This window comes from Elephantulus edwardii, unplaced genomic scaffold (genome assembly GCF_000299155.1).
Source record: "Elephantulus edwardii isolate Elephantulus edwardi_28Jun2011 unplaced genomic scaffold, EleEdw1.0 scaffold00048, whole genome shotgun sequence".
NCBI classification, from domain to species: domain Eukaryota; kingdom Metazoa; phylum Chordata; class Mammalia; order Macroscelidea; family Macroscelididae; genus Elephantulus; species Elephantulus edwardii.
Window position 1 is genome coordinate 1746379 of NW_006399798.1, and position 24016 is coordinate 1770394.

The 24016-nt window shown below is 57.2% G+C and overlaps 1 protein-coding gene and 1 pseudogene across 3 annotated transcripts in view; both read right to left on the reverse strand.

Annotated features, from left to right (window-relative positions):
• Window positions 1-24016, reverse strand: part of RPTOR (regulatory associated protein of MTOR, complex 1) — a 285559-nt gene that overhangs the window by 13718 nt on the left and 247825 nt on the right. For both annotated transcript variants that reach the window (XM_006886162.1, XM_006886161.1), the window contains 6 exons: window positions 23788-23946; window positions 11194-11312; window positions 8264-8367; window positions 7130-7313; window positions 6152-6262; window positions 328-433 (listed from right to left, as the gene is read on the reverse strand). In XM_006886162.1, the coding sequence (XP_006886224.1) occupies window positions 328-433; window positions 6152-6262; window positions 7130-7313; window positions 8264-8367; window positions 11194-11312; window positions 23788-23946 (783 nt within the window). The remainder of the gene's footprint in view (window positions 1-327; window positions 434-6151; window positions 6263-7129; window positions 7314-8263; window positions 8368-11193; window positions 11313-23787; window positions 23947-24016) is intronic.
• LOC102860617 lies at window positions 16990-18736 on the reverse strand (annotated as a pseudogene). The gene has a single exon (XR_438876.1). The product of XR_438876.1 is annotated as an adaptor-related protein complex 2, mu 1 subunit pseudogene (transcript).

The window sequence follows — 24016 nt, forward strand, 5'->3', positions numbered from 1 at the left end:
TGGACAGGCCATGAGGAAGGGCAGGGCTGCGTGCACAGGCCGTTGTGGACAGGGGTGGGAGAGGCCGTGCAGATGAGCAGGGCTGCGTGCACAGGCCGCGTGGACAGGTGTGGACAGGCCGTGCGGATGAGCAGGGCTGCGTGCACAGGCCACGTGGACAGGTGTGCACAGGCCGCGTGGACAGGTGTGGACAGGCTGTGTGGATGAGCAGGGCTGCGTGCACAGGCCGCGTGGACAGGTGTGCACAGGCCGCGTGGACAGGTGTGGACAGGTGTGGACAGGCCGTGCGGATGAGCAGGGCTGCGTGCACAGGCCGCTGGCGCTTACCCCGCTGGACGAGCTGCTGGGCCTGCCTGCGCACACGCGTGTTCCGTAGGAAGCGCCACTCACGCTCCTTGCGGGTCTGACTCTCCAGGTCGTGCTCCTCCGGGATCTTCAACAACAAAAGCACAGTTCAGTCCACCCTTAACCACCATGGCTCCTCGGCTCGGGGCCCTCGCCCCAAGGTGGACTCTTCATCCCAAGGGGCATGGGACAGGGCTCTGGGGCGTGGTGGTGCTGTAGGCCTTGGCCCTGCTGGCACCAGGAGGCCCTGGAGTGCCCAGCCCCACCTAGTACAGGCCATCCACACCCATGCTCTCTGGGGAGCACATGGCTCTGCTCCCTACCTGGCCTGTGTGTGTACAACTTCTTTGTAATCTTGACCCTGTGAGCAAGGGGCCACCTCACCTGGGAGCAAGGCCAACTGGTATGGTGAGGGGAGTGGAGACAGAGTCCGAGCCTACAGAGGGCCAGCATTTTCCAGCTCACCAGGTGGTGACACCGAGCACAGGATGGTACCGGCAACGGACAAGGTTCAGCACGGGCACCTCAGAGTGGCCGAGGGGGTGAGGTGGTGGAGGCAGGCATGGAACTTGGTGTTTCAAAGCATGAGGCACAAAGCCCTCGGACAGCGTGCAAAGAGCTCCCCCAGCTGAAGGAGGGCAGGGCACTGGGTCTGAAGACAAACGAGCTCATGGAGAAGAAAGTGAGAGACTGGGAGGCAGCAGGCTGAGCGGGACATGGTCTGGGACACTGGGGGCTTCCCTCCAGGGAGTCACTCAGCCCTTGAGAGGGAGGGAGGCCAACTGGGTGTCAGGTGGACAGACGGTTGCACCAGAAGCCCTGAATGGCAGACCTGTGGGGGCTACCCTCCCCTCCTATATTTTTGCTGCAAATTCAATTATGCTAGTAGCATTCTGCAGATATTGTGGGATTCTATATGCACAGAAATACTGGCGAATAGATTTACTCCTTCCTTTCCATCTGGATGCATGTGGTTTTTTGTTTTATTTCCCCCCTTTCTTGCTTTATCGCACTGTCTCAAGCCTCTGGTAGAACATGTAGGAATGATGTGAACAGACTTTCAGAGTAACGCCGGCTTGGTGAGGTGGGAGTGTCCCTCTGACACGGAGTAGAATTGGCACCGCTCTTCTGAGATAATTGGTAGAACCCCATCTGGCTGGTGCAGCCACCCCACTGTCCTCTCCGAGTTACACACAGTCCTTGTTCCCACGGAGCCCCAGCTGGGGCCGGAGAGGCCACCCCACTGTCCTCGCCCCAGGGGTTTGAAAACAAGGGGGGGGTGTCTTTCCAGTTACTATCATTTTAGTAGTTTTGGGTTCTGTGTCTTTATGTGGGCTGGCTTTTCTCTGGTATCACGGTCCCTCTGCAGACCATGGACTTTCCACGCCTGGTCGTTAGGGGGGTGGGCTGAGGAGGAGAGGATGACGAGACCGTGCCCTGAGGAAGTACACGGGCACAGCGGGTAGCAGTGGGAGAGCCGTCTCTGCCGACCAGCCAGGGGAGGTGCAGCTGTCCTCTGGAGTGGAGCGTGCCACCTCCACCCACTGAGGGGCCTGGAGGGGAGCCAGCTGTCCTTTTGCTGCCTGTGAACTCCCAGGGATGACCAGCGGCATCATTTTAGGACGTTAAGGAGGCGGCCCCGTGGTGAAGGCCACAGCTCCGAGCTGAGGAGTCCTGTGCAGGTGAGGTCTGCCGGGGTGCGGCGGACGGGGTCACAGGCAGCAGCATCTGTCACCTCAGAGGAGAGCCAGGCTTTCCTGGCGAACAGCTGGTCTGAGAAGACACTGGATGCTCTGCATGGTGGTAGCAGAAAGACGAGGCCGGGCGGCCGCACACACGGCGGCGTGACACCCAGCCTCTTCTCCTGGCTCAGGTCTCCTTTCTGAAGAAAGTAAATGATGGGCACCATACTATTCCGTGAATATATATACACAGGACCGTGCACTGCAATCCCAAAGGCATGCAGTTCGAGTCCACTAGCTGTTGCGCGGGGGAAGATGGGAAATGTCCTCCTGTACGATTATCTGCCTCTGAAAACCTGCTCAAGTGTTGGCTGTGGGTGGGTGCCAACTCCACGACAAACAACACCACACAAGCATCAATCTACTTCCGGGTGAGTTTCTCTACAAGTGTCCCTTAGAGAGACTGTGGTTGCCAGTTCCAGGTCCATGAGACAAGGCACACGTGTTTGGTGCCCTGCGACACAGAAATTGTCTTCCTTATGCTTTTATTTTCTGAATCTTTGAGAGCACCTGGTGGACACAGAGAGGGAGCAGACTGTGGAGTGAGGTCTGTGTCCACTCTGGGCCCTTGTCAGGAAGAGGACTGTGGCTCCAGGAGAATGGACAGTCCGCCGGGAACCTCCAAGCCCTCCCTGGGTGGATGCAGCCTCGACCCCTCGGCGGGAACTCCTCTGCGCCTGGGTCAGGGCACAGTGAGGCCAAACAGCCAGGGTGCGTCCCCCCCAAGTGCCTGCGCTGATAAAGGCCGATAGAGCCTCGGTATCCCAGAAATCAATCCTCCCAACTCTCTAGCCTTTAGCACTTAAAAACGGACAGTTCTGTCCACTTTAAATTCGAAACCATTATCTGAACTTTCCCAAAAAACTCAGACAATGGAGGAGGATGGAATGTATACAGCGGAAGTCCCTCGTGCCAAGCGGCCACCCCACCTTCCAAAGGTGACAGTACCGGGAGTTTGGACCCGCCGAGTATGCAGAACATGAAGTCTGTGGTGTCTCCCCATGTGGACACCCAGCCAAGCCCTCACAGGAACCTCCGTCAGCTCTCTGCAGGTAAGTCGCCCGGGGTCCACGTGTGCAGATGCCCTAGCACTGCCCCCCAGGGATTTCGGCTGGGACCTTGGATCCAGATGACCAGGTCTTTTGTCCGAGGAGCAGACCGTCAGGTTTTCAGGTGGCGGTAGAGCACATGTGAAAAAAAGACCTGACGTTCATGCTAAGGCTGAGAGGGAAGGCTTCTACTACTCGGGCACAACGACGGTCACACGTTCTAGAACTGACCGGTGCTCCTTCCGTCACTTCTACTTCTTCTCGTAGAGTGATGCTGCACTGAGCACGGGACGCCCCCCGCCCATCAGCCCTGGACGTCAGCAGTCACACGCGGCCTCTCGGGCTGTGGCACGCTGGCCTCCAGGGGCGCCCATTCTTCGTCCTGATTCTGGCTGACAAACTGCCCTGCACACAGGTAGCATTTCATCCACGTCAACACTGGAGAGCTGGAGTTCCCCACGCCTAGTGAGCCCGCCTCCAGGGAGTCAACCTTTGACATCCGCCAACTGGAGAGAGGAAAGGAAATACTATTCCTTTTCCAATCGGAACAAAGTTTGAGAAATCTTTTGCGAGCACAAGACAGGCTGTTTTCAGGGTCCTCCCACGGTGTCTCCGGCTCCCACCCGATCAGAGGCGTGGTCTCATGAGGCAAAGGCGAGCAGGTCAGGCTGGGGCCACGAGCCTCCCACAAACCTGACCGTCGAGAACAACGCCTGCAGAGGCTGTCGTCCACCCAGCGTTCGGTGCGCGGTCCCGCTCGTCTGCTCTATAACCGGGCATGGTTCTGCTATCTGGTGAATTGGCTTCTTACTAAGACAGTTCTTTGAGGTGCTTTAGGGCTTGAGGTTCTCCTTTTCTAGGTACAATCTTAGTTACTTTCAGTTTCCACATGGATGCAGCCTCCTCGTAGAGAACGTTGGTCCTGTGTGTTATGGCACGAGCTTATTCTTGGACCATCAACTCCACTAGTGGCCAGCCCCTCAAAGGGCAGCACACAGGCAATGTAGGGTGACGTCCTAATAGCAGGGAGAGTGCGCAAGTCCTGCTGCGTCCTCTCCAACTCGGAAAGGACTCCAGCCCTGCCCCACCAGGTGGTCTCCAAGAGGCAGAACTCAGCCTCGCTTCGGTCCAACACCTACAACTTGTGGTTTCAAACCCACCCAGTGGTGGACAAGTGAATCTGTCCTGAAGGGAGGGCGAGCATGCTTTGTGAGACCCCAGCTCACAGACCTGGGCACGTTATAGGTCTCAGTCTTTGGAAAAAGACATCATGCCGCTCAGTGAAAGAGGAAACCCCTCAGCGGGATGCACTGACAGGGCTCTGCTACAGTCCTTCCCCACAGCACAGGGCTCCCACCCCTCGGACAGCCCTCATGTGGCAGCGGGAGGTGCCTCCAGCCCAGGTTCCCGTCCATCTGTCTGTCCAGTGTGGGGATCCCTCAGGAAGGTTGTGAGAAGCACCCTTCCCCATGGGGTAGCAGTGGGCTGTCTACTCGGGAGAGACAGGTGCAGGGATTGGCTGAGATGCTAAGAAGCCGCTCTTTCCAGCACAGAACTCAGCTGTCTAGTGTCATCGTCCCCTCAGGCTGAGATGCCAACTGACCTGGGACAGCCTCGGGCAGCCTGCGGCGGGACAAAGCCTTCCCTCTGCATGCTCAGAGATGGTAGAAACTGTGTGACTGTGCGGTCATGGGTGTGCAAGAGTCACATCTCCACGTGTAAGCAGGTGTGTGAGCACATCAGTGTGTGAGCACCCGTGTGGGCACGTGAGTGCACGTCTGTGTGTACATCACTGTGTGTCTATGTACACAGGTGAGCACACGTGTGAGGATGTCGCACACTGTGAGTGGCGGTACGTGTGCAAGCCTGTGGCCGTGCAGAGCCGGGTGGGCACGTGCGTGCACTTCTGCATGAGTGGGTGTATGAACAGGTGTCGGCGTGTACGTTTCGGCGAATGTACGCCCATATACATGAAAGTGAGCGTGCAGGTTTTAACATGTGCATCAGCATGTGAACATCCGTGTGGATGCAGGCGAGCGTGCAATGGAACCCAACTGCTGAGTCTATGTCTGTGTGAGGATACATCTGCCTGGACATGGGTCTCGGGGTGCATGTGAGCGTGTACAGCGGTGTCCACGTCTGTCTATACGTGGGTCTCGGGGTGCATGTGAGCGTGTACAGCGGTGTCCACGTCTGTCTATACGTGGGTCTCGGGGTGCATATGAGCGTGTACAGAGGTGTGAGTCCACGTCTGTCTGGACATGGGTCACATCTGCCTGGACGTGGGTCTCGGGCTGCATGTGAGCATGGACAGCGGTGTGAGTCCAAGTCTGCCTGAACATGGGCCTCAGGGTGCAGGTGAGTGTGTACAGTGGTGTGAGTCCACGTCTGCCTGTATGTGGGTCTCGGGGTGCATGTGAGCATGGACAGTGGTGTGAGTCCATGTCTGCCTATATGTGGGTCTCGGGGTGCATGTGAGTGTATACAGTGGTGTGAGTCCATGTCTGCCTGTATGTGGGTCTCGGGGTACATGTGAGTGTGTACAGTGGTGTGAGTCCACGTCTGCCTGTATGTGGGTCTCGGGGTGCAGGTGAGTGTGTACAGGAGTGTAAGTCCACGTCTGCCTGTACGTGGGTCTCGGGGTGCATGTGAGCGTGTATAGCGGTGTGAGTCCATGTCTGCCTGAGTGTGCACAGGAGGCAGCGTTCATCATATGTGACACCAGCTCCCAGGAGAGAAGCCTCTTCTGTCCCATCAACACCCAAGACCACAAGCAGGCCCACAGGGTAGAGGTGTGGGCAGCTGTGCGTGGCGCCTTGGCCTCTACCAGCCCAGGCTGTGGGCTGAGAGGAGCCCAGTGAGCTGAGGGGCAGGGATCCGACCGCTGGGCAGTGGGAGGTGCATGCTCAGGAGGACAAGAACCGCATGGGGTCTGAAACCCAGTGTCTGTGTGCCCGAGGGCGCCAGGACCCAGAGTCTCCGGTGCACGGGGAAGGCCCAGCACCAAGCACCCACCTTCATGACGGGCTGGGCGAAGTATCTGGCACTCCAGTCGCAGAAGCCAGTGTGCACGGCGGGCGAGATGAAGCTCCTGTGACCCACGGCGTCATCAGCGTCGTCCGCAGTCTGTGTGTGCGGGAACACAGCCATGACTTTAGGTTCTGGGCCCAGGCCGGCCAGTGGAGAAAGGAGTGCTGGCAGCAGGCCGGCACCAGAGAAGAGCCGAGTGACTGAGGCTGGGACCTGCCGGCTGTGTGGGCACCAGGTCTCTCAGGCCGGTGACATTGCCCAGAGGGACTCTGCAAGGCCGCTATCTCTATTAATTGACTTTCGAGAGGGTCCAGGGCCCAATGCCCTTTCACTGGAGGGACGCTCGGCACCCCCGGGCCTCCCCTTGGCCTTGCAGCTGGTGCTTCCTGTAGAGTCACCTGTAGGCGGGGCTGGAGGACAGTGAGCTGCCCAGTGGGAACCGTAGGCCCCAGACACCAGGGCCAGGGTCTCATTTCCTCGGAGGAAATCACCGTCCTCGAGGTGTCCTCGGCCCAGCTGAGAGGCTGGACCCTCACAGAGCAGCAGACAGCCCTCTAAAGTGGTGGCCACATCCTGTGGACAGGCGCGACCCACCAAGGGACAGCAAGGACAGAATACCTGCGGCTCTTCTGGGTGTCCGGGCATGGGGACAAGGATGGAGGCTGTGGGGGCCAGGACCCTCTCACTGTCATGAGGACAGGGTCATGGGGAAGGACGTGTTTTATCAGACAGTGAGCAACAGCCCATGGCGGGTGCCCAGAGGCAGCGGCCTCACCAATGGTAAGCTGCAGTATAAACTGTTCCAGCCACACGCCAGCGGCCAACATGTCACCGAGAGGATGGCCGTTTCAAAGGTAAAGCCATGACATAAACGGCCTGGGGCTGGGCAGCTCGGCCAGAGGCCACATCTGACCAGAGGACGCGTGTTGGAAGGCATGGCGGGTGGCATGCTGAGTCTCCTACCTGGTCTGGGCCCTTGTCGAACATCTTGCGCGTCCGGGGGAACTGGTGGGAGTGGGGTGTGTACTGTCCCCCCACGGTGCTGGTGGTGCCCGGCCGGCCTGCGGGCAGCTCGCGGCTGACCGGCTGCTTGGCCACATCGTTGGTCAGGCTGGAGCTGCTGGTGCTGGGAGTCGGGGGGGAGCCCCTGTGTGGAAGTGACACTGTGGTCAGTCTATTCCCACTGTGGGGTCCCCAACACACCCGTCCACCTCACTGATGTCACCAAAGATCTGGAGTTCAGAGCGCCGATTCCCGGCAGTGTCACTGTCACCAGATGTGTCCGCCTGACTTCCAGCATCCCCGGCTGAGCCTAGTCACGGCTGCATGTTGACTCAGTGCAGTGAGGGGCGCGGGGGGATGCTGGCGAGAGGGGCTCAGCAGGGGAGGGCTGTGTGTGAGTCTGTCTCAGTCGGACACTGTCCCCTGAGGTGCACACTGACGAAGGACATGACCATGAGTGGTCACAGGGGACGCACAGCCACGGCCACAAGCCTTGGTTACACATTCCCACACCAACGTGCGTGACTGAGGGAGGCAGAGAGAAGGCAGGGAGTGAAGGCGAGGCGAGGGAACGGTCAGTGAGAGAGAGTGTGAGGGGGAGACCACAGGGGCAGCGGGCATGGAATGACCATGAGAGAGAGTGTGCACACGTCAGAGGGGATAGGACACGGGGTCAGTTTGGGTATAGATGTGTGAATGTGCACACGTCAGGGAGGACAGGACACGGGGTCAGTGTGTAACTGTGTGAGAGTCGTCACACATCAGAGGGGATAGGACGTGGGGTCAGTGTGTAACTGTGTGAGTGTGCACACGTCAGGGAGGACAGGACACGGGGTCAGCGTGGGTGTAGATGTGACAGAGCGTGGGACCAGCACACGTGTGAGCACTTGAGAACGAGTGTGTGAGAGTGTGTGTTCACATCCGGGAGGAGGACCGGACGTGGGGTCAGTGGGCAGTGAGTGTGCTCGAGCGTGTGGGACCCCGAGAGCCAGGTTAGCAGGAAGGTGAGGATGGGGCACGGGGTGGGGTGCAGGAAGGGAAGACAGGATGGGGAGCAGAGGAGGGAACAGGAGTGTCTCGGGGTGCAGCTCTTACCCCACCGGGTGGATGTGGGCGCCCTTGTTGGTGGGGCTGGCCGGCGCAGACTGCGTCAGGGACGACGTATCGAGGATCCGCTGAGGCCGGGCGTTCACTGTGGCCTGGAAGAGCGAGGTGCCGCTTATGGGGGAGGCCGGGTAGGGCCAGCGAGGCCAGGCCGGCGTGAGCTCTAGCAGGCTGGGGTCTCAGGAGACTTTGGGGAGGGGCCTGGGCTCCTTCTGTAGGCAGACACCTAGCTCCTCCCTCCCCAGAGGTGGAGCAGCTCCCAGGATCTTCCAGCATCCCCGCCCTAGAATGTCGCCACACTGGTCTGCTCGGCGCTATTTTCTGGAACATTCGGGTCCCACCTTAGAGCTATGAGGGGACACACGGCAATGTGCCGCCACAGCCCAGAACCCTGCAAGGTTTTCTGAGTGAGGGGGCTCGCAGGTAAACACCTGCAGGGAGTGGCTGAGGCGCTGAGTGGTTCCGAGGGGTCACAGGCAGGAGGCTCTGTGATCTCGGGGTCTGGCCAGGAGGCAGTGATGTGGGATGACCAGGAGCACCCAGGGCCTAGGATCCTGTGGACAACATCCACCTGATTCTTCAGAGGTCATAGAAACCACAGAGGGCATGGGCGGGGATGAGGGGACAGAGGGAACCCACTTCCAGGGCAGAGGCCACCCCTCAGCTGTGTTCACGTCCTCCATGCCCGTCTGTGCCTCTTCCCACATGGCACCAGGTCAGGGCTGTGCCCTATGGGTGGGACACACTCCAGGTGGCCAGGAGGAAGAAGAGCTGGCACAGGCTGCTCCAGGGTCCAGTCCATGTTCGTTTGCTTTGTTCAGACAATAGCATCTTGGTTTAAGTACAGGTTTGACACGAGCACAAGTCAGTGTTCTGGGAGTCCCACCCTTCTCAACGCCAGCCATCGTTTATCATGATCCACACAGCCTTTGTACAGTCAGGAGAGCACAAGGAAACATCAAGGAATTAGCAGTCCAAGCACTCAGCGCAGCTGGAGAGGGTTAGCCACCTCCATCAGAGTGGACATCGACGTGCTACGAGCCACAAACTGACCTGACGGCACTGAGAACAGCAAGAGTGCGAGATCTGAGCCGAGACCTCACTAAGTGCTCTCGATGGGCCGCATGCTGGCCAGGGCGTCCGCGGGGGCTGGGCCACAGGACGGTTAGGAGCACACGTCTTGTTATACTGGGCTGGAACCAACTCGTTGCTGACCCTCCAGAGAGTTTTCAGAGGCTGTAAATTGCATGGAAGGAGACTGGAGATTGTCCATCTTTCTCCTGTAGAGTAGCTGGTGGATTTGAACCATGTGCCTTTGGGTTGGCGGTACTACTCTTTACCAACTAGGCCACTGGAGCCTCCTTCTCACTGCTGTTGCTGTTGTATGACCCACAGTGACCCCGTCATCTGAACTCAGCATGTCCAAATGTGTGACGAGGCTTTGCCACTCTCACCTCCAAGGAGCACTCTGCTTGTACTTTCTCCAAGACAAATCTGGTGCTTCTTTTCACAATCCGTGGGACAGTTAGCATTCTTCTCCAACACCCCAACAAAATACGCATCAATTCTTCTGCCCACATCCTTATTCACTGTCCAGCTCTCTAAGGCACAGCAGGTGACTGGAAAGACTGGCTTGAATCAGGCACACCTTAGTCTTTAAATGGAAATCATTGCTCCTCCTAACTTTGGAAAGATTCTTGACAGATGATCTTCCTAATGCTACACGTCTCCAGATGTGACTGCTGGTACCAAGGGTGCCGATTACGGACCCAGGCAAGAGTGAAGTGTGGCCAGTTTCAGCCTTTCCTCCACCTGTCATGTTTGCTTACTGGCCCCCCCAATGGTGAGGACTTTTCTTTTTGATGTTGGTGTGTAAACAGTACTGAAGGCTGTGTGTCCTTCACTTTCTGCAGGTGCTTCTAGGCTTCTCCACCTGGAGCAAGGCTGTTGATGAGTCACATTCTTCTTCATAAAGCCCAGCAGGGATGGATGGAGCGACCACAGCCAGGGAGGCACCATGTGGGCCCAGAAGGGGGCTGGGAAATAGACCAGGGCATGGGGACGTGCCTGGCTGAGGTCTGGGACGAGGGGTCCCTGAGTCTCAAATGAGCACGATTCTTCCACGTTGGGGAGGAAGTCCATGAGCTGGATAAAGGCCAGCACAAGGCAGCCCGTTGGGAAGAGACCACAGCTCCCAAAGGAGATGGGACCCCTCAGCTCCAGCTGAGAAACCTTGAGCTCAAGTGAATTCAGAGTGTGAGAGAGGAAGGACGCAGTAAGACAAGGCGCTTTCACGACATGAGCCCGAGCGCAAAGCAGAGGAAAACAACGAGCCCAAGTGGGGCCTCGGAAAAGGTTCCTTCAAGACACGGTCGAAGTGGAGAAGGAATGCGGGACAGCATGACAGACGCTGCAGACACGTGGGTCCTGAGCAGGAATGACAGCCTCACCTAGCCTGATGTGTGAACCCCCATGATGATGGCAGCTTCACCTAGTCTCACACCTGAGCCCCCACAATAACGGCAGCCTCACCTGGTCCGATGCCTGAACCCCCACAACCATGACTACCCCACCTAGTCATCTGATGCTTGTACCCTTCGCCCACAAGCCCCAGCCCACAGGTGACAGTGGATTCGACCCTGAGTGACACCGCCCCCCCCACCCCGTTTCAGAGGCTGTAAACTGTCCAGGAAGACACCAGCCATCTTTCTCCCTCAGAGAGGCTGGTGGTCTGAATCACTGACCATGCAGTTAATGGCGCAATGCCTTAACCACAGCACCACCAGGGCTCTCTGTGAAAATGGAAGACCCTGGGTTAACACTGCTGAGAGCTGGTGGCATGGACTCATCCTTAAAGCCCTGGGGACCGGAGCGTGCCTGGAGCCCCGCGCGCACATGGCGGGGTGGTGGACCCCGGGTACCTTGTAGGCAATGCTGTTGAGGGCCTTCATGGCCAGGTCGGACACATCTGGATAGGGGTCAGCAGCTAGGTGCAGGAGGACTCTCCAGATCTGAGTGTAAACACTATTAAAAGAAACGCCTAGAAGGAAAAGAAGAGACGTGTCTCAGGAGCAAGCAGCTTCCAGTTCTGACTTGCTTTCTATGCAGTTTCATTTGCTAAGAACTTAGCAGGGCCACAGGGAAATAATGCTTTCAGGAATGGGATTACAAGCAGCGTGGAGGGCTTTCTTGCCGTGTGGCCCTCAGGGACTCAGGAGCTGAGCAGTGCGCTTCATCACACTGACCGCACCAGCTATGTGCGTGGAGACTGCAGGGCAGGGTGGGACTTCCTGCGCGGAGCCTTGTACTGTAATCAGCATCTAATCAGCATCGGGTTTATTTCCTAGACTCTGAGAGTCGTCAAGTCCTCTGGTGCTCAGCGTGCAGTGACTAAGGGCCCTGTCCACTCTGCGCTCCCCATCACGGTGCGCACCAGTCAGGATGCTTTCCATCCTGTCCTGGACCCCAGGCCACCCTGCACCCACGTCTATGACCGGGCCAGCATCCCCACACTGCACGCTGACCTGTCCTAGACCCAGGCCACCCTGGAGTACGTGTGACTGACTGACTGACTGTTAGCCTTTCGGGGCACTGTCCATGAGACCAGACCAGACAGGATCTGTGGGCACCCTGCGGCCTGGGAAGGCGTGCTCCCAGCCATGGGAAGCGGGGAGGTGTGCTCAGGATGGGTGGCAGCACCTGCTGAGTGCCTGACTCAGTGGACGCTGTGGCAAAGCATTTTGAGATCAGCCTTAAGGTTGGAGGTTTGGCCCCACCGTGGTTGCACAGGAGGAAGGCTTAGGGCGGTTCCCGTGACATTACAGCCTGGACAGCGCCTGGGGGCTCTGCTCTTCCCACGTGGTTGTAACGAGATGCCACCTCTGGGTGACAAGTGGCTTGCTTTACCTTGGCACAGTTGGCTGTTCCCCGGGGTTGGGGCTCCAGGGTGACAACGGCCTGAGCACTATGGGGTTTACTTAACCTGGATCACAGCACACAGCCACAGCCAGGGATCTCTCTTGTTTAAGACAGGAAGCCTGAGGGGCTGTCAACACGTGGTGCCTGTGAATCTCAGAGGATGGCCTTCCATGACCAACCAATCAACTGGGGAGATGGGGTGCAGGTTAAATGAGGGGATCACAAGGTCTGCACGTGCACACGCACACACACGCACAGGGTCTGCACACATGCATGCACAGTGGCTCAAGCCCACTAACTGGTTAACAAAGGGAGCTGCCCCTTCATCCCGCACATCTCAGGTCCCCTGGGCAATGACTGCGGCCCAGGGCTGCACTTGGGATGCTATCTGAGGGGAAGTGGGATGCGTCTGGGGAGGCCCCACAGGTCTGAGAGAGAACCTCATGCTTGTGTCTAGATTAAAGCAGCCAAAGAGCTCAGCTGGCAGACGGCTTGTTTTGAGAGCAGTGGCCACACCCTTGCAAACAGCACCAGACCCTTAAACGACACCAGAGCAGAGGGAGTGAGGGGGCAGAGAGGACACAGACAGGGACAGGGGTCAGGGGTGAGGGCAGGGGAGCAGAGGGAGGAGAGAGAGGGGCAGGGATCAGGGGTAAGGGCAAGGGAACAGAGGGAGTGATGGAGGGCGGAGGAGGACATGAGTCGGGTGAGGGCAGGGGAGCAGGGAGGAGGTTGTGGAATGCAGAGAGGAGGCTGGGGGCAGAGGGGCACACTGAGGGGATCAGGGGCTTGTGGATGCAGAGAGGAGAATGGGGGATAGAAAGAGACATGAGGGGGACAAGGAGGTGGGGGGAGGGCAGGGGATGTGGAGAGGAGGATGGGAGACACAGAGGGGACGACAGAGGTTGGACGGCAGCTTGGCTCCCTCACACAAGGGGCAGTGTGGTGGGCAACGCCCTGCCCTGGAGGGAGTGGCACCGGGAGAGGAGGTTTAGACTGCCCTTCTCGGTGACCTCTCTCCTGCCTCTTCAGGGATCCTCCCGTGCCCGGAGCCCCATCTTAAAGAACTTGCCGCCCCTCCCCACAGTGTCCCCCAGTGAGGTGAGCTGTGGTGGCCTGTGTATTGCTGTGATGCTGGACACACTATTCCACACAGCAGTAGGGACACCTGCGGTGGGCAGGTGGCAAGTTTCCCAAGTAAGACTAAGAATAAAAGCCTGGCAATCTCCTTTAAAGACTCAGGAAAACCCTGTAGGTCACAAGACACACTGTCCGACAGGGTTCTGAGCTCAGGCACCTGGGTGGGGAGGCTCAGAATATGGGCTGCAACAGTGGACTTGGGCAGGACCAGCAATGGGGCCTGTTGTACCCGCATCATAGCTGACTATAAGCGACCCAAGGCCACCCTGCTCCTAGCATGCCCCTGACTCATGCAGCCCCAGAAGCTGCTGGCCGGGTGAAGGCCGTGGGGTGGGCTGGCCGGAGGCACTGAACCAGCCCCAAGTGGCCGACTGCTGAGATGAAGGCAGTGCTTCCTGGGCTTCAGCCTTTCCCGCGTGCGTCCTCTAATCAAGACTGTTCCATGGAAACAATTCATCCCGGGGCACTGGCCAACGGTGCCGGTGTTCTCGCCAGCCTTTTCCCAGAGGAGAGAGTGAAGTAATGGGCTATAGACTCAGTCAGCACAGTGTCCACCCGGCGATGGAGTGCTGGCCCCCCCCCCCGGTCAGTACAGTGTCCACCCGGTGACGGAGCGCTGCCCCCGCACCCCACGTCAGCACACCGTGCCCCCGATGACGGAGCACTGCCCCCCCCCGGTCAGCACAGTGTCCACCCAGTGATGGAGCGCTGCCCCCCTCACACATGGTCAGCAGTGTCCACCTGGTGATGGAGCACTGCCCCCCCCGGTCAGCACAGTGTCCACCCGGTGACGGAGCGCTGCCCCCCCCCCGGTCAGCACAGTGTCCACCCGGTGACGGAGCGCTGCCCCCGCACCCCACGTCAGGACACCGTGTCCAACAGCACACCATGTTTGCTCAGTGACAGAGCACAGTTCCACCGCTCACCCCACCCCAGCCCCCAATCAGCACGCTGTGTCAGCTCATTGATGGGGGTGGCTGCTCCCCAGCTCCATGGCCGTGAGGGAAGCAGACTCGCAGACTCGTCGCTTCAGCCCCTGACACCCAGCCCTTGGCACCCACTGGCCCCACAGGGTACAGAAGGGCTGGTGAGGAAGGCAGGAGGAAAGGACACTGTACCCACGGGGGACAAACTGACGAGAAGGATCAGGACTGTCCTGTGATGGGGTGGCGATAGACAGGACCCTGGTGACCGGGCAGTGGGGGTGAAGAGGGGGCAGCACCCAGGATGCACACTGGGAGGCTGTTATCTGCTTGGGGTGCCCTGGGTGGGTGGGATGGAGTGAAGTTGGGGTGCCCTGGGAGGCGGGGTGAAGTTGGGGTCCCTTGAAAGGTGGGTTGTAGGTGGGGTGCCCTCAGAGGTGGGGAGGACAGGAGTTAGGTGCCCTGGGAGGCGGGGTGAAGTTGGGGTCCCTTGAAAGGTGGGTTGTAGGTGGGGTGCCCTCAGAGGTGGGGAGGACAGGAGTTAGGTGCCCTGGGAGGCGGGGTGGAGTTGGAGTGTTCTGGGCGGTGGAGTGGAGTCTGGGGCCGCGCACAGACAGCAGCCTCAGTCCACAGCAGACAGCTCTTGGGAAGGTCCCGACTAGACAGTGCTGGGTGTGAAGCTGTCCCTTGGGAGAGTCAGGCTGAGGGCCATGTGGGGTTGGGGAGTGGCAGGGCTTGGGATGGAAGTCCAGTTTGCTGGGAGATAGGGTGGGCAAGGCCCGGGAAAGGGTGTCAGGGAGACCCCAGCGAAGTTAGTTCAGATGACTGAGTGTGAAATAAGAGAGACGTCAGAGAACGTTCCAGAACGTGAGGGAAGCGTGGAGAACCATGGCTGAGCTTTTCCAGCATTCCCTGAGGCCAAGCACTCTCCTGAGCGCTCAGGATTCCGGGAGAGCAGAGGAAATCAAGGCCCCTGTGGGGGGTTCCTTCCAGAGAGCAGCCAGGAAGGGAGGTGCCCTCCTGGCAGGGGGGCCGCCCCCGGGACTTGGGAAACAGGAGGCGGGGGTCTAGGGGGCACCCTGGAAGGAGTGGTTTGTGGGAGAGGAGATATGGCCTTGCATGGTCTGAAAGCCTTGCTGGCAATAATCAGCGGAGAGTGTATAAACAGATTGCTGTTTTTTTTGTAGAATGAAAGAAAAAATATGGCTTTAAACAGGCGGATCTGAAAGTAATGGGATTCTGTGCAGGTTATGAATTTTAAACTCGCTGGAAGCGAGTGCTATCTGACGGCGTGGGAACAAGGCTGACTGGAGCTACTTTGTCGTCCTCACTTTCCTTTCTGAGCTCTGGCTCATTCTAGACGTTTCCCTTCAAGTTTTCCGAGACTTGAGTGACACCAGATGAAATGCAGTTTTCCCGGGAGTCAAGCTGTGCGAGAAAAGGCAGCACCAGGGAAGGAGCAGGCGGTGGAGGCAGCGGCTCGGAGCTGGCCTGAGGCTCGCTCCCAGAGACAGAGCTCAGCTGCTGTGTCCCGGCCGCTGGGTGCCCTTCCAGGCCGCAGTGGGACCCCAAACCACATCAGGGTCAAACGGGACACGCACACACACAGCCACGTGTGCATGTGAGCTCATGCACACATACGTACAAGCCCGACCCCGCCCTATCCAGAGCACGGAGTAAAAGAAACCGAAGACAAGGGACCCGGGCCTTCTGCCTCCACATTGCAGACCTGAATGAGATGGTGCCAACTGCCACTTCCGACTGCTCTGAACACGGTCCCAAGAGAAATCGCCTGATAGCGCGGGAGAAAACATGGGCCCAAATTCAAAGTCATAAGAAGACCAGGCTGACTCGGTGACAGGCTGACAGGGCTCCTGATGCTCCGGCTGAGGCACCTCTCAAACGGTCTGAAATTAGCTCCATGACACAGCTTCCAGCCACTACTCCCTCCCTCCCCACCTCAAGCCTGTTCCCACTCACGGTGCCCTTCTCCTGTTTCTGAGGTTGCAAATCCTACTGGGGGAGACGGTCCATCTTTCTGTCTCCTGACCCCCCGTGGATTCAAAGCCTTGGGCACACGAGACCTGCTGGCCAGCAGCACAACCTTCCACCAGAGCTCAGAGACAGGACTAGAACGGGGTCATTGACACCAGAGAGGGACACACCCCTATGAGACCAGGGGGCCTTGGACTAGGGATGAAGCTGGGATGGCATCCCTGGGGGGTTGGGGGGCAGTGAGGCAGGTTTGTGGGAGCATCTCTAGGGTTGGGAGACAGTGAGGTGAGCTCGTGGGGGCACCCCTGGGAGTTGGGGGCAGTGAGGTGGGCTCACAGGGGCATCTCTGGGGCTGAAGGGGGCAGTGAGGGGGGCTCCTGGGGCCTGTGGACAAGTCTGGCCAGGGTCGGATCCAGCTGATGTCTGCTGTCCTATCACCCACGGGCCAAGCACCGGGTTCATGGTTTCAAGTGGCCGGGAACACCCTCCAGAAGGCCCTGGCGCAGTGCTAGGACGCGTCCGTGGAATGCAGTGTCCGTGCCGCGCGTGAAGCTCTGCGAGAGCGGGGAGCTCGGCCTGAGCACATGCTTCGTGACGTTCGGGCTGCAGAGCAGACAGTACCTGCCACCAAGACAGCAGGTCCACTTTCACAGCGCGACGCTGAGCCCTCGACTTCAGTCTGCGGGACCTGCGTGGGATTTTTTCCCCCCCGCTCTACAGAGTTTATTGGGTTTATAACTGGACAAAGTCACACGTGTACAAAATGAAGCTCACATTATCCCAATGCAGAGTAGGGACTGAGGGCTGGGGTTCTGTTACTGGCCTTCGGGGAAGCTTTGAGGTGAGGGGCAGCCAACCCTCTCACTCCAGAGAGATGTGGCCACAGGGGTCGGGAGGAGAGGGGCCCCACCTGGCTTTGGTCACAGAACTCAGAACAGAGCCTGGCACTGGGCCAGGGCCAACAGCTGGAGGAACAGGAGCCCCAGAAAGCCCCCAGCCCGGGGAGCCCAGGGACTGCCCCACCAGTCTCGCTTGCAGTGGGGTTGGTCCAGACCTAGACGCAGGGGCTGGTGCAAAGGGAAGGCAGCAAAGCAGGAGAGGAGACACTGATGTGCAGTAGCTGGGGGCCTGGGCCTGTGGACGAGACTGGGTGGGGAGGCAGGCTAGCTGCCGCTGAGCAGCTAGCAGCGGGTCTCATAGATGCCGCTGCGGCCAATGTAGCGCACCCATTTGATGACATCATGGTCGCTGTAGTTCAGCTTCGGTTCAAACACCTTCAAGAAGCGCACCTTGAGGCCAGAAGGTGCGAATGGCACCTCAAAGTTCATGGAAATAGGGGGTCGTGCCCATTTCTTCTTGTCGTTGGTAGGCAGAAGCTCAATCTCAGCGCTGATCTGTGATTCCTTCATGCCCGCCATTCTCTTGATCTTCCACACGATGGCATTCTCACTGGCCTTGTACTTGGCCTTGCCTTTCATGCAGATCACCTGCACCCCGCTTGTATTCAGTGGAGTTGGAATCCTCACCTCAATTTTTTGGGCAAGTAATGAGGGCTTGAAGTTGGACTTGATGACCACCTTGACCTCCAGCTTGGTGCGCCCCACTTCCCGCACCAGTGGGATCACTCGGAAAGGAAGGATGATGTCCTTGGTGGTGCGATACCTCATGAGCTCAAACTCTCCATCTGGTGGGATCAAGCTGATGCTGCGTTCAGAGTCAAACTTGCTGAGTCGCACACACTGGTGGAAGGTACAACCATCGATGGCAATTGATTGCTTCCCACTCTTGCTGGTTTCGTCAGCTGTGCCTTTGCCCTGCTTCTCGACGACAATCTTGTCATTCATGCCAAACTTGCACTTGGGCGTGCCACTCAGGTAGCTCTTCACCACCACCCGGCCAGACACGTGGGCACTCAGCACCTGCCCTTGCGGAGACATGAGCAGGCTGACACTCTCCAGCACGTCCAGGAAGAGCTCGTTTCGGCGATCCTTGCTGCCTTCCCGACGCCAGCCAATGTGCCCCGTCACCTGGCGATCTGGGACTGCTCTTCCTTCGTCTGATGCTGGCTCTTGATGCCCTGCTGAGTGATGAAGGATTTCAGCGCCCCAGTCTCAGAGTTCTGTGGACAGCCAAAGTCCAGGATCTCATCCAGCAGCTCGTATATGAGCACAAAATTGTTCTTGATGTTCTCTTCACTGATCTTGCCAAAGTAAGCAGCCATTACATCACACATCTTATAGAGGAATTAGAAGACCATGGCGGCATTGACATTCTGCTTGGTGACAGCTGCCAGCCAGATGTTAGACCGCTTAACATGGAAGAAACTGGTACGAGCGATGCTGGTGACGGGGCTGCGCACCTGCTGCTGAGCATGGATAACATTGACCCGAAAGGCACCCACTGCATTCCTCCCAATGTCATCTCGGTACACCCGGGAGAGGAGCGCCTCCCCTTTGTGATTATAGATGAACAACCCTCCAATCATGGCGGCAGCTCAGTCTCCACAGCCCATCGCTCTGAGAAAGGACCTGGTGTCCACGGCACCCTCCTCGGCCGGGCCACTCTCTGGATCCCAAGATGTCCACCCACCCCCTGCTCGCCTGCCCTGCGTGGGATTTTGAGGCAAGGATTCACACAATGGAATACTACGCTGCACTGAAAAACAAGGAACTCATGAAATATTCAAAATGGGTGACCCTGGAGGACATGATGCTGAGTGAAATATCGCAGTCACAAAAGGACAAATACTGCACAGGGCCACTGTTGTAAAACAGGACTGACCTCGGGGTTGGGGTGAGACCGAGAAAAACTGGATAAATTATGTATATTGCGTTGAAACAGATGAGGGAGAGAACAGTTTAAAAGCAATATATGATTGGGTATTATGGTTATGACAAGAGTCCAGAATGAAGGTTGCATAGTGGAGTGTATTGGGGGGTTGGGGGGACTGTATACCAATGAAGGAATTTTTCTTTTACTTTCAAAGAGAAGAGCGAACTGGGGGGGGAGGTGTGGGCAGGGAGAAAAATGCAACAATGAATGAATGGAAATCCAAAAATCTCTGTAAATATTCATAATAAAAAAAAAAAGAGGCAAGGATTTTGTAGCTGTGTCTGACATGCTCTGGACATGGACAAGTCCTTAGAGAGGGACGTCATGGTTGGAAGGGTGGAGGAACAGTGCAGGAGGGGAAGACGCAGGATGAGATGGATTGACTTGGGGACTAAAGAAATGGGACGAGGTCGACTGGAGGTGACGAGATTGGCTCAGGGCAGGGTAGGGTTCAGAGCTACTGTACACAGGGTCACTATGATGGCAATCTGACAACACACAAGAACGACGACGACAACAGACCCAAAAGACAGGCTGGCTGGCCTGGGAATGCAGCCGCCGGGCGTGCCGTCCACGCTATGGAAGCATATACCGTCCACTCTACGGAAGCATATGCCCTCTTTCTAAACAGACACCGTGAGCACACGGGAGCACCTGTGACCGCTCTTGTGACTGTTATGAGTACCAGCCCTGTGCCCGCAGACCCCGGGCTGTGTGAGTGAGCAACACATAGTGGTGGTGCCACTGCCCAGAGGGAACAGGTCATGACATGGAGTGGGCATGTGTGTGTACACCTGCATGTGTGTACGTGCATGGAGGTGTGTGCACACAGGCGTGCATTACACATATGTGTACAGTCACGTGCACATATATGTAAACATGTTTGTCTATGTGTGTGGCATAACGTGTGTACATGTGGGCGAGCATCTGCACTGACACGAGGTCTTCACGTGACAGTCAGGCATGGCCAGGCCGGGTCACTGTACTGGGTGTCAGCAGCGGCCTCCTGGCCAGCATGTTGAACCACCTGCTCTTCAGACCCATCGCCTGCCCGTACAGGTCAGGAAGAGCTCGCCCCACCACGCGGTGCCGGAGGGTGAATGTGAAGGCAGAGGAGGGGTAATGGCAGTGGGAAACCACTGCGGACTGCGCAGTAATGACAACCCCATCTACCAAAGCCGAGGCGTGGAGGCGAGAAGCACTGAGAGAGGAGCTGAGAGACGCAGATTAGACCGAAGGAGGCTGACGGGTCATGCCACCCCCACTCCCCCAGTCTCTGAAGGACATGGAACTGACAGCAGAGCCGGCAAAGAGGAAAGGTGAATTCACAGAACAGAAAACAAGGATGTGATAATCAAGTGAAGTCACAAAGCCTAAATCAGGAACTTGGAGACACTGAAAAATTCCAACAAACACCTCTTAACATAAAAAAGAAGAAAAGTACACAAATAGTAATAACAGGTTAGGGCGGGAGCTGACAGAGAACAGCAGGAGAAAATCCAAGCTCGCTGAGCAACTTCCCAGCACCAAAGGTGGAGGCTGAGCACAAGCAGATGATAATTCAGAGAAACGCAACCTGTCAACGTTGCCGTAAAAAAAGTACCCAACCTGGACCAGCCCAAATATCCACAGAAATGGAACCTCAGGGAACTGCTGCTCTCTCCCAGTTCACAACAGAGGAGAGAAAAGGAAAGATGCAGTGAAGCGCCTTGTCCAGGACGGTGGGCCTTGTGACCAGAACCTGCAGGGCCGACCACTACCCGAGAGCACAGCAGGGGCCTGGATGGAGCGGGAAATGAGAAATAAAACTCAAGACGCAGAACAAACGCAGTCTTCCCGGGTGGAAGCCCTGACACTAGGCTCCTAGACACCCCTCAGACTTGGTACAAAAGTCTCCCCCAGTGGTCAGCTTTCGGCCAGAGAGCACTCAGGCTAACGAGGTGAGTGAGGACACCTGGGGGCACTCCCCCCCCGAGAGTGACCAGCCATGGAAGTCAATAGAGCAGCATCTGGCCAGCGATAAAGCCCGGCAGGAAAGAAGGCTAGAAGGACTGCTGCAAATGAGAATTACAGGAAGGAAGTGGGAAAGTGCGATTATGATGTATTTAAACTAATATTATACAACACAGTGTGCATGATAAGCTGAATGAAAAACCAGCTTGCTTTATAAACATCCATTTAAATATTTTTTTTTCTTTTTAAGCCAGCGACTAGATTTGCTGATCCTGGGTACAAAAATCAATATAAAAATAGAAGAGACACGGAACGAGGAACTGAAACCTAGAAGCTCCCCAAGCCAGAGAGCTGGGAAGTAATTTCTGTGCAGACAGCAAGAACAGATCACCTTCAGGTCACAGAAACTCTTCCATAACAGAGGCCTACTTACTCCTCAGTGAGTTTTCTTCGATAAACAAAGGCCTTCTCCTTAGTGAATGTTCTTGCTGCTGAGAGCTGTTAAGCTGGAACTGACCACAGCTGCCCTTCCCGCGGGTTCTCAGTCAATCCCATGGGAGGAGACTGCCCATCTCTCTCCCTCAGAGCGGCTGATGAAAAGGATGATGGAAGAACTAATGCCTTCCAGATGTGTCGTGGAGGAAGCAGAGCCAGAGGGCCCCGGGGCCAAAGACGGCAGGTCCCTCTCACAAACCTCTGGTACCTGCTCGGAGAGGCTCCGTGGGAGGACATCATGCTGGGAAAGGTGGGGGTCAGGGAAGGAGAAGACCCTCAGTGAGAAGGCCTGATACACTGACTGCAGCGGTGGGAGTCAGAGACGAGGGAGACGGCACGGGGAGGACGGGGCTCAGGTCCACCGTTCATCACAGACGAGGGGGACGGCGCGGGAAGGACGGGGTTCTCAGAGATAGGGAGGACGGCGTGGGGAGGACGGGGTTCAGGTCTACTGTTCAGAGCGCCACTATGAATAGTACTTGATTCAATGGCACCTAAGAAGAAAGAACAACAACAAACCAGGCAAGGTAGGAGAGGCAAGAAGGAAAACTGTGGGCCAAATTTATTTATGAGTCAGAAATTCTAAATAAAATTACCTGGCAACTTAATGCAACAAGGTTTCCATCTTTGGGGTGATGCCCAGGAAAGCAGGTTGGGCCTGAGGAAGCCCAACACAGCAAGTCGCTGTAATCTACTGATTCACTGTATTAGCCGATTAAAGAGGCAAAACCAGGGACCACAGAGGAGACGCAGAAGAAACATTGAGTGAAAACCAGAGTTCACTCCATTTATGGGAAGAAATCTCTAAGCCAACTGGGAGAACGGGAATTAGCGTTTACAAAAGACCAAAGTTCTTAATGAGCTGGAAGAAAGGAGAATTTCTATCAGCTGATAGATTATCTGTCAAAGGAAGAGCAGCAAACCTGTTTAAAGCTGACAGTTGGAAGCACGGCTCTTAGAGGAATGAGACAAACATCCCACCTCCTTTACTCTGCCAGCAACCAATGTTTACAACAAAACAGGGATCGCTCAGAATTTAAAACTCCGCGGTACAGGCTGCCCTCTGACTCCCAGGTTCTGCATCCACGGATTCAACCAGTCATGGGTTGGAGGCATCCAGGATATGGAGGGGAACAGGCAGAGGTCAAAGTGTGCGCGTCATGGGAAGCTGTAACCTGAGGCCCAGGCCCACGTGCAAAGGGCTTGATGAGGAGCTGGGCATCTGAGGGCTGGCCTGGAACCCCCCACCATTAATGAGGGACAATGACAGCTCAGATACCAGCACTGACTCATGTGTGCGTCCTCCGTGGTGGCCTGCAGGACGCTGTGATGTTGGAAGCTAGGTCTCTGGTACTTCAAATACCAGGAGGATCGCCCATGGAGGACAGGTTTCAGCAGAGTGTCCAGGACAAAGCAGAGAGGCAGGCAAGTCTGGGTGTCTGTTTACAGAAACTAGCCAGTGCGACCCCTCTGGGGGCCATAGCACCCTGTCCTCTGACAGTTCTGGACAGAGAGCCCCAGACTCAGTCATAGCATGCTGGTGACCAAAAAGGCAGGGGACTGGTCCGTGTCCCGTCCTGCCATCGTCAGGCCAGGAGGCGGAGCCACTTGGCAACATTCAACTACCAGGTCAAAGTCAAGCTAAAACAACATAAGAGGCTTGTGACCTTTGCGTGGAAAGTTCCAGATGGTCCTGAGAGACATTAAACAGGAATGAGGAACACAAATTGCACCAACGCCAGGGATGGGAGACTCTGGACTGCAAAGCCAAGCCCTCTAAACAGATTCGAAATTCACACGGTTGCACTCAGACCCCAGTGAGGCCCTGTGGACAGACCCTGAGCTGGAGAGGAAGGGTCAACCTTGGTCATGGCACTGCATGGACAAGTCAGGTGGGGTCCAGGCAAGTTCAGAGGTGTCCTTTGGTCACTGGACAGAGCAGCAGGACAGATGTCAGATGCTGACAGATGACAGGACACACTGGTGCACACCTGGGAGGCCCCATCCAACAATGCCACTGCAGCTGTGCGCGTCCTCCCCGAGGGTGGCTTCTGTGTCTCTGTCACGCGCACTCACTGAGTGCCCACTGTCCGGCGATCCAGACCCCAGAGAGAGACGTGCGCACTTGCCTGCACTTGGCTGCTTTCGGCTGGCCTTGGCCCTTCCCTCTGGGTGAGTAGCCCTGGTACTGGTGTGCTGACCACCGATGGACACCCTTGGTGTGAGGGCCGCAGGAGGGCACGGAGGCCGGCGACTCACCTATGAGCGAGTTGAGGGAAGAGTAGGAGCTGACACGCCGCATCTTGTCGATGGTCTCAAAGGACAGGATGTACTCCTCGTTCTCGGGGCTGCCCAGGGTGCTGCTGGCGCTGCTGCTGGCGCTGAGGTTCCCAGGAGAGAATGCCACGGAGCCACCGGCTGCGGGGACACAAGGGGACGGTGAGGGCTGGGAACGACCAAGAGCCCTGTGCCGGCGCCCCCGCCCCTG